This window comes from Olea europaea, chromosome 18 (assembly GCF_002742605.1).
Source record: "Olea europaea var. sylvestris chromosome 18, O_europaea_v1, whole genome shotgun sequence".
Classification (NCBI taxonomy): domain Eukaryota; kingdom Viridiplantae; phylum Streptophyta; class Magnoliopsida; order Lamiales; family Oleaceae; genus Olea; species Olea europaea.
The window spans coordinates 17,046,776-17,061,406 of record NC_036254.1 but is presented as its reverse complement, the minus strand read 5'-3'; the positions used below and the strand labels follow the sequence as shown (position 1 = coordinate 17,061,406).

At 40.0% G+C, this 14,631-nt stretch overlaps 1 protein-coding gene across 1 annotated transcript; it reads right to left on the bottom strand.

Annotated features, from left to right (window-relative positions):
- Positions 1-12,051: 12,051 nt before the first annotated feature.
- LOC111366805 lies at positions 12,052-13,779 on the bottom strand. Its single transcript, XM_022987501.1, has 3 exons — positions 13,410-13,779; positions 13,099-13,346; positions 12,052-12,669 (listed from the first exon to the last, which is right to left on the bottom strand). Exons 1-3 carry the CDS (start codon positions 13,777-13,779, stop codon positions 12,052-12,054), a joined length of 1,236 nt encoding a protein of 411 aa, XP_022843269.1.
- Between the last annotated feature and the right edge of the window lie 852 nt (positions 13,780-14,631).

The following is a 14,631-nucleotide window of genomic DNA, read 5'->3' as shown; positions in this document are numbered from 1 at the left end:
TTGTTATGTTAGATATTGCTCTGATAATGGCCACTAATACGACATCATTCGGGTATGTCAAAAATCATATGAAGGTTGTAAATAATTAATAGAAAATACGTCACCCTTAGATAGTAAGAAATTATACTCCACATTTCATTCAGTTAAGTTGATAATGATATCCTTAGCCAGGGTGTACTCATAAGTCAAAAATGAGTTTTCGATTTATATTGACTTAATTGTGGAATAAAATATATGACCGATAATTGAGATTCACACATATACATATCTCGTAATTAATCATATCATACTGACTAAAGGATTATAGTTTCATGTAAACGAACAAGTTTGGTTTTGTAATACCACGTGACATTTTGGCCCATGTAATTCCCTGATACATTATTAGATGTCAATTTGGGACGACGAATATGAATTGACGATAAAATTAAAAAAAGGAGTATTTTAATTTTTCGCTTTTGATTAGATACAAAAAATAATTCACATCGTCGGACATCGTAATTGGGAGCCTAATGGGTCACACATAAAATGAAAACTAGAAGAATGAGATTTACCAATTAATTAATTGATAATTATTGAATAATTAATTAATTGAGTTGCTTATTAATAGATTCAAAATAATTAATTAGATTAATTAATTCTTGGATCAAATTGAATTAATTAAATATCGGATCGGATTAAATAAAGAGACAGCCAAGTCCACTTGGACTTATATTAATAGGTTGCTAGGGTTTGAACAAATCAGGAGAAAAAATAATTATTTTTGCTAGTACAAGAAAAGAAAACCTCAGTTCTATCAATCTTATTCCCTGTATAAATTTTCATTGGATGTTAGACAATTGATCAATTGTGAATTGCAAATCGGGATTGTTTGAGTTCAAGAAAAGCAAAAGAGTTTACAGAATTCATTAAAATTATTACATTCTCTTATAATTTCTATCTAAATACAAAGTAGATTCGTGACGGAAATTGAAAATTATTTTATTTTCCGCTTTGCATGATTAAGTAAATTCTTAACACTTGTTTGAAAGGTTAAGCAGGTAGAAATATGATATATTCATTTATACAAATTTGACTCTCAATAGCTCTTACATGTAATGTTCATTTCAAGTCTAACGCATACGATATTTCATAAATGGATAACGACAAAATTTGAACTTAAGATTATATCAATTCTCGTATCATGTTGAATTAACTCGTTTAAATGCTTAAGAAGTAAGACACAGAATTTTGTTAGTTGAAATTTAATCTTGAACTGTAATAATTTTAGATAAGTAACCATACAAATAATGATTAAAAATAATCAAAGTAGTAATCCTTCTAAATTTGTGATTTACTAATTGGACTAATATTGAGCACGCTTTATATAGGTATGTTGTGTTATACAATTTTTCCACTATATTTATTTATATTATATTATGTAACGAGCCTTGTTTTCATGTGACTTTCTTTTTTTTAAAATATACAACAGTGTAAACCTAAATATTTAATAGTAAATTTAATTAAAAGTGGGTCTTTTGCTTCAAGAAATTTTTTTTTCTGTAAGTCTAGTCAAGTTTCTTTTGCTAAACGTGATTCCTTATGTTTATTTTATTCAATTTCAAATACTCAATAATTTGTTGGATAATAATTTAAAGGTCATTGTTTAACACTTGGGGTAATGTTTTGGACCAGAAATTGAAAACCAATGCAATTTAGTTTGTGTGTGTACTATATAAGTAATTATAACTCATTATCGAATCCACAATTTATGTGATGTGGAACCACGTCTCAATCTTTATGAATATACGAGCATGATATGGAAACATAGTTCAAGAGTCAGACTTAAACTAGTCGATCCAACCTTAAAAAATAGCAATTAAAATAATAAAATTGGTTCAAGACAGTCGTATTGATGGAATTGCAATCTGGGATCAATACATAAGCAATAGTGCTACTCATACAAAGAGGGTTTACAAAAGTGCTTGACAAATACACGTGTGCGGTATGGATGAAAGGACACTAGACGGTGCTGATTAAAAAATCAAAAAGCAATGCAAAAAGGCGCCAAAACCCATTTTACTGTTGCAATATCTCTGAAATCCTATGGACACTGAAAGTCAAAGAGGGACAAACCAGAAGACAGCTTAAAGGATTTCGAAGTTAATTCATCCCATAATGTCAAAAATCCAACATTTTCCAGTGGCTGTAGAAAAAATTTTCCAGTGGCTGTAGCGAAAACTCCAATCATTTTCCCCACCTAGTGTAGCAAAAATCGAAGGATAGCTAGGTAGAGGAAGACCAAGCATCCCCGTCGTGTCCTCATCTTCGGCAACTTGTTCTCATCTCCAACCCTGCTCGGTTATTACGGAAGAAGGTATGGGCAATTTTCTGCTGTAGCTTGGAATTTATTGGTTAAGATTGAGCTAAAATTTGTGGGTTCCAGTGTCTGGAATAAGAAATGAGAATTTGTAGGTTTAGATTTTTTTTTTATTGGTTGTCATTGATGGATATCCATACGGTTTTAGATCAATTTGTCCATGTATTGGGTTTTTACATATGGTTGACATTCTTGGATTGGTAAGGACAAAGATCAATTTGAAACCATCATTTTTATGATAAAGTTGAGAGGCTAGTTCTAATGGATCAAGCAGTTGACCTACACTATGTTGTTAATGTTAATATTATGCTCGTTTTTGGTTCATTAATGTGCTGTATTTCTGGTCTTCAGATTTAATAATTGTATGTATATCTCTCAGTTTTGCAGAATATGGAAGATGTTCAGTTTGTTGAATTCGAAAATGAAAATGTGGGTGACAATGAAAATGTTATGGATGAGGAAATTATAGGAAGAGATGATATAACTGTGCCTGCGGTTGGTATACAGTTCAAGGATGAAAAAGAAGTGTTTGACTTTTATGCAAGATATGATTATGCCGTCGATTTTCCAATTAGGAAGAGGAGTTTAATGAAGGATGACGATGGGGTTTTGAGACACGTCACACTAACATGTAGTCGGCAAGGACGAAGAAGCTGTAATACAAGCACTTCTATGAAGCCACAACCAACAATTCAAACAGGTTGTAAATTTAGAATCTCTGCATCTTTCGATATCCATGGTTACTAGAAAATTAACACAGTGCACCTTGACCACAACCACAAGACAAGTCCTACGAAGTCCAAGTTGTATCAATGCAATCGAGAATTAAGTGCAAACATGAAGCAAAAGCTCGAAGTGAACGATATGGCTGGGATACCATTGCACAAAATTCATTTGAAACTACCTATCTAACTAATAATTATGACATGTCGTTCGCCCCCTTTGTTGGTGTAAATCATCATGGGCAATCAATGTTGTTAGGTTGTGGTTTGGTATCGAATAAGGAGATGGATACATTTGTATGGTTGTTTCGGAGATGACTCCAGTGCATGCATGGTCAAGCTCCACACGAAATAATTACTGATTAAGACAGAGCAATGCAAAATGCTATTTAGATAGTATTTTTGAATACGAAGCATAGATGGTGCTTGTGGCACCTTTTGAAAAAGTTGCCTGAAAAATTTGGATACCATGTGGATAAGGTTTCGATATTTTCGGCTATACACATTTTGGTATACGATTCGCAGTTTGTAGAAGAATTTGAAGACGGTTGGAAATTGATGATTGACACATATGACTTGCATGGTAACGATTGGTTGTTGGGTTTGTATGAGAGTAGAGGTCGGTGGGTTTCGTGTTTTTTGAAAACAACTTTTTGGGCTGTGATGTCAACAACATAAAGAAGCGAGAGTATGAACACCTTCTTCGATGTTTATGTGCTCTCTAAGACATCTTTGAAACAGTTTGTTGAACAACATGAACGGGCACTGCGGAGTAAGGTAGAGACGGAATTTCAGGCTGATTTTAAGTCTTTCTCTCAAATGGTTCCATGCGCAACAACTTACGAAATGGAAAAACTATATCAGAAAGTGTACACCATTTGGAAGTTCAGGGAAGGTCAAAGTGAATTTACGGGGAAGGTCTATTATGACCTCATATCTGCTTCAGAAGGAAACATGGGGACGACATATGTGGTGCGTGAAGACATTTCAGCGGGCGATCGACAAAAGAAAAAAATGTCCGTAGTCTTATTCAACAGAGAGAAATGTGAGTTTATTTGCAGCTGTCACTTGTTTGAGTTCCACGGAATAGCATGCAGACATGCAATTGCAGTTTTGACAAGGAACGATGTGACTGTAATGCTGGAGATGGAGGCGAGATGTCATAAGAATGCACACGAGGGTTGTTAATTACCATGGGTTGGTTAGTACTCCAACATAGTTGAGGTACGATGACATGTGTTAGGCATTCTCTAAGGTAGCAAAACTTGCAGCTGATGACGAAGGACGATTCTGTGAGATAAAGGATTGGATAGAAATTCAGAATAAAGAGCTTACTTTGACAAAGTCGTGTTTCGATAATAATATCAGTCCAAAGTGCAATGCACCTCAAAATCCTGCCAGCGGGAGTGTCAGGGATCCAAAATCGTCGAAGACAAAAGAGGCGCCAAAGACAAAATGGAGAAGAGGTCCATTAGAGATGAGAGCTAAGAAATCGAAGGTATATTTTTATATCATACTCCTTTAGTCACTTCATTTTACACACTAAGTAATCGGTATGGTGTACATATAGGTACGATCAGATCGAACCAAAGGAAAGAGACCAACACCGAGGTGTAGTAGTACAGACGATGGTGTACCCGAGGTCCCACCTCCTCCTCAACAACAATATTACATGTCGATGCTGTTCTCGTGCCCGCAAGTCCTATTGGTTAGTATATTAATTATAGCGTGTCGTACACACTTCAAGTCGTATTAACCCCTGTGAATTTATATAGTATGGGATGAGTCGTGTGTGTACACAAAAAGTGCCATCTTCTACTTTGATCTCGCGTCTGACAACAAATGTAGTTTTTGACTCACAAGGTACGCAAATTTTTAAATAATAACATGGGAATTTCAATTTGACTACTTCCTTTTCGTTCATTCATTTTAATTTCAACTTCAGGTCATGTGATCCCGTATTGCTATCAATATTTACCTCATCATGGTGGGTCCATCTAAATTCATACAAATAGGTACATTTTATTGGGCAGTCGAATTGATAACAACTTCTAGGTCCATTTTGATTCTGCCAAACAACTATTTTGACATTTTATTTTCCATATGTGTGCAGTTATGGAGGAACCATTACCTACTTGATGTGGAGACATTAGTGTGAATGCAACGGATTCTAGTTCCATTTTGATTCTGACAAACAACATGCACCCGATGCTGCATTGTAGTTGTGTTTCAATATTTATTTGAACTTTGAAAACTCTAATGTACTTGTGTAACGTTGAAGTTGTGAATCCAACTGTAAAGTGTGAACGCCTAGATGTAGGTGTTAATGTAGTTTTTCCAATATTTTGTAAGTGCCCCAACTCAACCCAATTGGAACATGGTGTGAATTTTCTCATCAGTTATGTTTTTCAGCCAATCTTACAGAAGGTAAATTTAATTCGAAACCCACAGTTGTCATTCATTTCAAATGCTCAAATTTTACATAAATACATATGTGAAATCTAGCATAGATAACCAATCAATTATCCACTACTTCATTTTCACTTGGACAAGTGATATTCTCCAATGGACGGTCACATTCACATTCACAGGCACCAATAGTTCTTCTTCATTATTTAGCTAAACTTGAGACTGGAACATTCGTGACAAATCTTTGACTTTTTCACGTGCAATTGTTTCACCCGAAGTAACTCTACCATTACTCGATTCACCTGTTGCTTTCCCTTCTTTACACCAATTCCAGAACCCACACTTTTCATTGCAACATTTAAAGAATTTTCCTTTATTAATAGTATCCTTTTCAACCTCGAAAAATTTCTGAAATCAATGTTCACAACGTGGACATCGACGTTTTATTAGACAATTGTTGAAGAAGTGTCCAACGCTCCTACAACCGTGGCAAACTCCAGAGTTTTTTCCTGGCATTTTGCGTTGCTGAATACATTACAAACGATCATTAATATTCATTAATATCATAAAAAATCAGGAGACCGAAATCAAGTTTTATGTAATCTCATACATGAAATGATAACTATAGCAAATAAACCCTTCACAGTGCAAAAATAGACACAAAAAAGAAACAGGTGGCAGCGGAATATGGAGATAACACACATTGCAAATCTTCATTCACAACATCATTCAATCCCTGCCCCTACCGATCCAAAAATTTAAGTAAACACAGCTTATTATCAAACCCAAGAATGTGAATTGAAAAAACAACCAGAGAAATTGTCTATGCCACATTAACGAGAAATTGAAATTGGATAAAAAACCAGAGAGATTATGCAATCCATACCACAATCTCCTCCTCTAGTTCCAGTCCCTATTATCGCGGAACCTTCCATTCATTATGAAATGAAACCCAAAAATGTTGGAACGAAAAAAAAAATGAAAAGGGGGCCTTCAAATTTCAAATCCATTCATAATCCAATGTAACACAAAAATGCTGGAACGAAAAATCAAATAAAAAGCAATGCAAAGAGGAAACTTAGCCCCTGTTTGAGCCCCATTATTTCTCATTACATTAAATTAAATTTTTCTCTCTCCTAATTTTAACCACACAATTTTCAATAAAATAATATTACACGTAAATCAAAAACTTTTCAACCACTCATTTTTCAAAAAATACTATTCATCTCATTATAATCTACAAATAATGGGGCTCAAACGGCCCATTATATGCATTCGCACAACCCATTTTCCCTTGTACTTGTTGCATTATTTCAACAGAAGGAACGCTAATCATGAAAAAAAACGAAAAAATATCTCCAAATCAAAATACATGGAAAAACCAAACAAGTCAGTTGAAGGGAAGGAGGTCCCGTGTCGCGATAAATGGTTCACCCAAAGTAACTCTACTGGTACAAGCGCTTGTACGACTGAAGCTGAAGAACGTGCCTACCGAAGGTGAATATTTTGGAGGAAATGAGAAAAGTAGCCGACAGGGTTCGATTTGGGGGAAAATTGGTGGTGAAAGTGAGAGAAACGAGTTAGGTTTCAAATTGTTTTTGAAAGAATTGTCAGTTCATTCATTTATAAATATTGATGACAATTGTAGGGCCCACTTTCTGATTTTTTCATCAGCACCGTCCAGTGGCCTTACATCCATACCATACACGTGTATTTGTCAAGCACTTTTGTAAACCTTCTTTGTACAAGTAGAATAATTTATACTAAGTTATAGTTCTAAAGATTAGATTTCATAAATAATTAACTCACTAAAATATTTCAAAAATCAAGTAGTAAATGAATTTATTAAATATTAAATTATAATATATTATACATTAATAATTTTCATCCAATGCCACCTCACCCGACTACTCCACATTCCCTCCATCTCTCCATCAAAGATGTCCATCAGCTCCGAAGATCTAATCTTTTTCTTTTTAACCAATGATCTGTGATTAGTTTTATTGGATTTGTAACCTGTGCATATTGTGACATATGAAAGATGACTTGTAAACTATGAATTGTCACCTGTGACTCGTAACATAAAATATGATCTGTAAATTTGATCCGCAACTTCTACAAAACAACATATAACCCATTTATATTAATTTGTGACCTACATAAAATGACTGTAACTTGTGAACTCAAACATGTGATCAGTGAATTGTGACCTCAACGACGAATTGTGACATGTAACGTATGAATTGTGACTTGTGACTAATAACATATGTGACCTATGAATTGGCTTATGTGACCAGAGCAAATGACTATGTGACCAATTGCACCATCACCACTCCATCCCACATGCACAATCACCACCTCTTCACCGTTTGTGCCCATCACTACTGTTGACCTCGCAAATTGGACCCTCCACGTGGTCAATCTATAGCTACTCCACGTATTCTTCCCTACGCACAGTCAACGCACGGTCAGATGCACACGACTGGAACCAGCAGGGATGGTGACGACCACATACACTCCGACGGTCAAGTTTACCTCAGGTGATTGGAACAATACCAAGGTTGTGCAAAATAGTGGGGAGGAGAATATATATTTGCTTGTTATGGAAAGCTATGTTGTAAGAGTTTCATTACCTTTGCCTCTTGTCAAACATTGGGTATTTATAGGTAAGGAGAACCGTTGGATGTGAGACACGTGTATGCATCTGATGGTGTGAGGCGTCTACTCATAGGCGTCAATCAGCCATGTCAATAGAGTGGGTAGGTAATTACTTTTCCCGAGTTGAGTTGACATAAAGTTGATACGTCACATCAACTAGGCTCATGGAGACGTCAAATCAATTAAATTTTGGGGGCAGAAAGGATCTTGACATAGATCTTTTTCTGAAATTGACGGCGGATCCTCTTACAGAGAACGTCGGAATGTATTGCACCTCAGCTTCACGGGCGAGGACGCTTTGATCGGTTTATCAGATTGTCTATGCCTCGCAATGCGTTAGCAAATTGACAACATTGGTAGTGGCGTCACTTCGGAACCACTTCGGATGGGTGTTGAACACCTCGTATAACGCGATGGTAGACTTTCCGAAGTGGTTCAAATATGGGTGTAACAGTGGTCCCCCCAAGTTCAGGTATGAATATTTATATCATGGGTGGACTTGTTTTTCCGATCGGGTATGCCTGCCTCGGGATAAGGACCGTGATTTGTGAGAACTTGTGGGTCGGTTTTCTATGTTCACCAAAGCATTGACCTTAGGTAGACTCGCTAAAAATTCATTATTGCGTAAGGAAAGGACTTATCCGAGATCGATGTGCTGCCAACTGGATGATGCGTTGGGAGACTGCTGAAGTTTTGTAAAGTTTAGGAGAAAATGCAACTATCGAGGCAATGACCCACAGGGGACTCCGCATCAGATGCGTCTAAGCTTTGTAAAGCTGAGTGAGGAACTCATCTACCATTGGTGCGCTGACCCATAGGGGATAACACGTTGGGAGATGGCTAAAGCTTTATAAAGTTTAGGAGGGAACACAGCTACCGAGGCAATGACCCACAGGGGACTCCACATCGGGTGCATCTAAGCTTTGTAAAGCTGAGTGAGGAGCTCATCTGCCATTGGTGCGCTGACCTACAGGGGACGACACGTTGGGAGATGGCTAAAGCTTTGTAAAACTTAGGAGAAAACACAGCTACCGAGGCGATGACCCACATGGGACTCCGCGTTAGATGTGTCTAAGCTTTGTAAAGTTGAGTGAGAAGCTCATCTGTCACCGGTGCGCTGACCTACAGGAGACGACGCGTTGGGAGATAGCTAAAGCTTTATAAAACCTAGGAGGGAACATAGCTACCAAGGCATGACCCACAGGGGACTCCGCGTCAAGTACGTCAAAGCTTTGTAAAGTTGAGTGAAGAGCTCGATTTGAGGTGGCCATCTCTGACGTTAAATGATTTGACAACTTTTGCGTATTTTCAAGGCGATAGCTAGGTAAGATGGCCATTCCTAGAAAAGGCTGCTACGGCTACTTATTGTAGATGACTAATGGTAATCGAGGCAATGCATTTCGCGTGAACGTGAAGTTCACAGCTAGATCTTAGGCGTAGATCAAATTTGGCGTTTCATTTCAACGACCTAGATTGATGATGCGACGGAAAGCCTAAATTGATTGCATTTGAATTCAACGGTGGAGATCAGTTGGGACGCTCTATAAAAGGCGGACTTGAGCGTTTTTGGAGCTTTTCATTTTGTGAAATCAAAAACCTCATTTGCTCTCAAAATCCTTACATTTTTCGGCGTACTTCAAGCACTTTCCGGTGAGAAATCCCAATTTTCAGCGACTTACGTTGTTTTTTGACCATTTTTGGCTACAGGACACTCCATTTCGAAAGTTTTAGTAACTATTTGAAACTTTTCATTTCTGAAAATGGTTTCTAAAGGTAGTGGTAGCTCGGGAAGGGGGTTGGAACTAGTAAGGATGGACGAGCCCATTTTGGCGACCTCTTCTGATATAGCTGAAGCGATTATTGGGGGGAGAACATATGGAATAGACCAGATACCTAGTGGACATACCTGTGCATTAGGGGGCGTCGGATTACCCCTCTAAGCTAAAGTGTGCCGACTTGGAAAGACTTAGGGCTGAATATAGGATCCCAGATAGTGTAGATCTGATCCTACCTGAACCTGATGAACGGGCCTACTACCCTATGCTAGGGTGCGTGGTAATCAGCGAGGCGATCCTGAGAGCTGGCCTTAGGCTCCCAATCCACCATTTCTTTCATATGGTACTTAGGTCATACGGCTTAGCTCCTACCCAATTGAACCCGAACTCTTGGAGCCAAATGGTGGGCACTTGGATATTGTGGAAGGAGGCGTCGCTTGGGGTAGAGATGCATTTTTCTGTATTCCAGACCCTCTACATTCCCAAGGTAGCAGCTGGGGGGATAAAACTAGGGACTGGTACTACTTGACCTCATGGGGTTCCCACACTCCATTCGTGCTTGATCTATCGAGCTCCATTAAGGAGTGGAAGAGCTAGTGGTGCTAGGCTGCCAGGAGATGGGACACGATGGAGGGGGACCCCTGGTGCCTCTTACAGTCCCTACAAAGTATTCAACACTTAGTGAGTATTGTGACTTTGTGTTTCTTGTTTATTCTTCTTCGGTTCGGTTCTTAACTACTCTGTTTGTTTTTTAAGGCACTCTTCCTCGGTGTGAGTTCCAAAGAGGAGATCATACCACCAGCTGATCAGAAAAAACATCCACTTCGTGATGCACGACTTGATGGCCTCTCAAGGTAAATTTCCCAAAGCGAATATCTTTCAGCACTTTTCAAACTATTTACACTTGTACTAAAGTACTTGCTCCCTTGCAGATAACTTAAACAAGAAGCTGCCTCTAAGGCCAGACTTCAAAACCATCTAAAAGATAATGGCAGAGGCAAGAGCCCTAAAGACTTCCTCCTCTGCGTACAAAAAGCAGATAGAGGATCTGGTTGTGGCCAGCAAAAGGCTCCAGCCTCCAATCGAGGAGGAGGTGGCGGAGGACCCAGACGCAAACCTGTTGCGGAAGGGCAAGAAGCCTGCTGCTCCCTCGAAGTGCCCAACTGTGGCGAGACCGCCTCCAGCTCTGAGGCAAACAACAATTCCTACCGGGGTGGTCATCCCGGAGAAGACGCCTACGCCATCAGAGGCTTCTCCTACCCCGACCACATTGCCAGTAGCTGTTGTGCCCATTACCCAAGTGCTGGGGCAACTAAAGAAGAAAAGGGCTCGTCCCTCGAAAAAGGTAGACTTCTTGGGCACCAATTCAGAAGAATCGGTAAAAGAAGTGCTGGAGGCTCTTCCTCCAGAGATGATTGCGGTGGCGGTGGTCCACAATAGGTATTGGACCGAAAAATAGAGAGACCACACCTCCGCCTGTACTACCGAGGACTTGGTTGCGGCTAACAGTGCTTGTGTGGCCCGGGCCTTAAGCACAAGTATCCAATTTGAGGGCTTGGTAAAAGACCTCAACTTGAGTCGTTTACACTTGAGTATATGAATGACAATCACTTAAGTAAACATAAAGCGTCATCTACCAATAACCGATTAATAATAGAAGATCGGACTAATTAACATATTGAAGAGTTGAGGTAACAATTTACTAACTGATGTGACAAAGAACTAAAGTATCATTACTTAGAGAAGTTACATCACCCTTCACTAAAGCATTTTCAGCACTTAGTAAGTTAGGGAAGTTACAAATGAGATCGGATCATGACACATTTATTAGACAACATTGAGATCGGATCAAAACACAAGTTCATCACTGATAGTACTTCCTCAAGTGTTCGATGTTCCATTGATGAGGCAGTGCTTTCCCTGCCATGTCTTCAATTTCAAAAGTGCCAGGTCGGGATTCCCTGCAGATGCGGTAAGGACCCTCCCAGATCAGTCCCCACATTCTGGACCCAGTTGGCTTTGATGATTGGAAGACCCTCCTAAGGACGAGGTCCCCTAGGCGAAGAGTCCGATTTCTGACCTTGGAGTTATAATAGTGGGTCATCTTTCTATGATACTTTGCCAAGTTCACCTAGGAGGTATCCCTCCTTTCTTCAAGGAAGTGGAGTTCACTCATTCGAGCATCGTCGTTATTGATCTCATTGAAGTGTATTCGACGGTGCGATGGTACTCCTACCTCGATCGGCCTCATGGCCTCGGCTCCGTAGGTCATTGAGAAGGGTGTCTCCCCTGTTGCAGTTCGGCTAGTTGTTCTGATGGCCCAGAGAACGTGGGGAAGCTCATCGACCCAAGCCCCCTTCGAGGTGTCAAGCTTCCTTTTCAGGGTATGTTTGATTGTTTTGTTTACTGCCTCAATTTTCCCATTTGCTTGTGGGTGATGAGGCATTGAGAAATCCTTCTTTATGCCCAGTTCGTCGCATAAGTCTCGCATTTTCTTATTGTTAAACTGTCTCCCGTTGTCAGGTACTAAGGAGTGGGGAATGTCGAACCTAAAAATAATGTGCTTCCAGATGAATTTTATAGTATTCATCTCAGTGATCTTGGCAAAAGGTTCAGCTTCGACCCACTTGGTGAAATAGTCGATGGCGAAAATAGCAAAAGTTGCACTTCCTCTTCCTTTTGGAAGTGGACCAATGAAGTCGATTCCCCATTTGACGAATGACCAAGAGCTGGTCACTACGGAGAGGCTCTGGGAAGGTTGCCTTTGAATATTTGAGAAGTGCTGGCACTTGTCACATTTCTGGACAAATTGGCAAGCATCCCTTTTTAGGGTCGGCCAAAAGTAGCATTGTCGGAGTACTTTGTGTGCCAAACCCATTCCTCCGGAGTGATTCCAGCAAATTCCCTTTTGGATTTCCCTGAATATATACATAGCCTCTTCCCCTCCTACACATCAGAGAAGTGGTGAGGCGAAGCCTCTTTTGTAGAGGACGTCTTCTTGTAGGACAAAGTGTGCAGCCCTTCTTCTTAACTTCCTTGCCTCGCTTCTAGAATCTGGTAGTGATTGGTCCTTAAGATAGGCGATGATGGGTTGCATCCATAATGAGGTGCCTTCTATCCATAGCACCTCTTCAACTCAGGAAATGGAGGGCTTCGATAAGTGTTCAATGGGGACAACCTTTAGTAGCTCTGAGTCCTTGCTGCTGGCAAATTTTGACAGGGCGTTTGCATGAGTATTCTCTAGGCGTGGGACCTGAATAAGCTCGAACCTTTCAAAATGAAGAACTAGGTCTAGAACCAATTTCAAGTATGCAACCATATTACTGTCTTTGGCCGTGAAGTTTCCATTGACCTGACTCACTACAAGCTGAGAATCACTGCTTGTTAGGAGCCTTTTGACCTGTATTTCCTTCGCCAGTCTAAGGCCTGCTAGAAGGGTCTCATATTCAGCAACATTGTTCGAGGCTTTGAAGTCGAACCTTACTGCACAATTTAGCTTGTGGCCTTCGGGGCTTTCCAAGAGAATCCCTGTCCCGGAGCCAGCCTCTCCTGAGGATCCATCTACGAACAGTTTCCACATTGGGGGCTCAACTGGTTCCATTGTCGCCTCCATTTCTAGGGTTTTGGCAAACTTAGCCACAAAATCTGTAAGGGTCTGGCCCTTGATGGCATGTCGAGGTCGGAACAGTATGTCGAACTCGCTAAGCTCAATCACCCATTTTAGCAGGCGTCCTGATACATCTGTTCTCTGTGGCACTTGCTTCAATGAAAAGTTGGTGAGAACTTCAATTGAGTGGGCCTGAAAGTATGGCCTCAGTTTCCTTGAAGCTGTGATGAGAGCAAGTGCCAATTTCTCCATGTCTGGGTAGCATGTTTCAGCTGGGAGGAGTGCTTTGCTGACATAGTATACAGGTAATTGGTGCTTATTTTCTGCTCTGACAAGGACAGTGCTGACCGTTTCGTCCAAAATCGCCAAATATAGTAGTAGGGCTCTTCTGGTTGAGGTTTTGACAACAGGGATGCCTCTCCTAAGTACTTCTTCAGCGCTTGGAAGGCTTCTTCGCACTCAGAAGTCTATTGGAACTTCTTTCCTTGCTTCAGCACATTGAAGAAGGGTAAGCTCTTATCTGTAGCTCTGGAGATGAAGCGACTGAGTGCGGCTATCCGACTATTGAGGCTTTGGACCTCCTTTGATTTCTGAGGTGACCTCGTTTCAAGCAAGGCCATTATCTTAACTGGGTTCGCTTTGATTCCTCTTTGGTTTACAATATATCCCAAAATCTGACCTGAAGCCACTCCAACGGTGCACTTGAGAGGATTCAACTTCATTTTATATTTTCTAAGTATTTGAAAGGTTTGGTCGAGGTGACTGACATGTTCATTGGCCTGGAGGCTTTTCACTAGCACGTCGTCCACGTAGACCTCCATGGTTTTGCCAATGAGTTCAGCAAACATCATGTTGACCAGCCTCTGATATGTAGCTGCAACATTTTTCAATCCGAAGGGTATGACTTTGTAGCAGTACAGTCCTCTGTCTGTGATGAATGATGTAGCCTCCTCATCAGGTCGGAACATAGGTATCTGGTTATACCCTGAGTATGCATCCATGAAGCTCAAGAGTTCATGTCCGGCCATGGAATCCACAAGTTTGTCTATCCTTGGAAGTGAGAAGTTGTCTTTAGGGCATGCCTTATTTAAGTTTGTGGAGTCT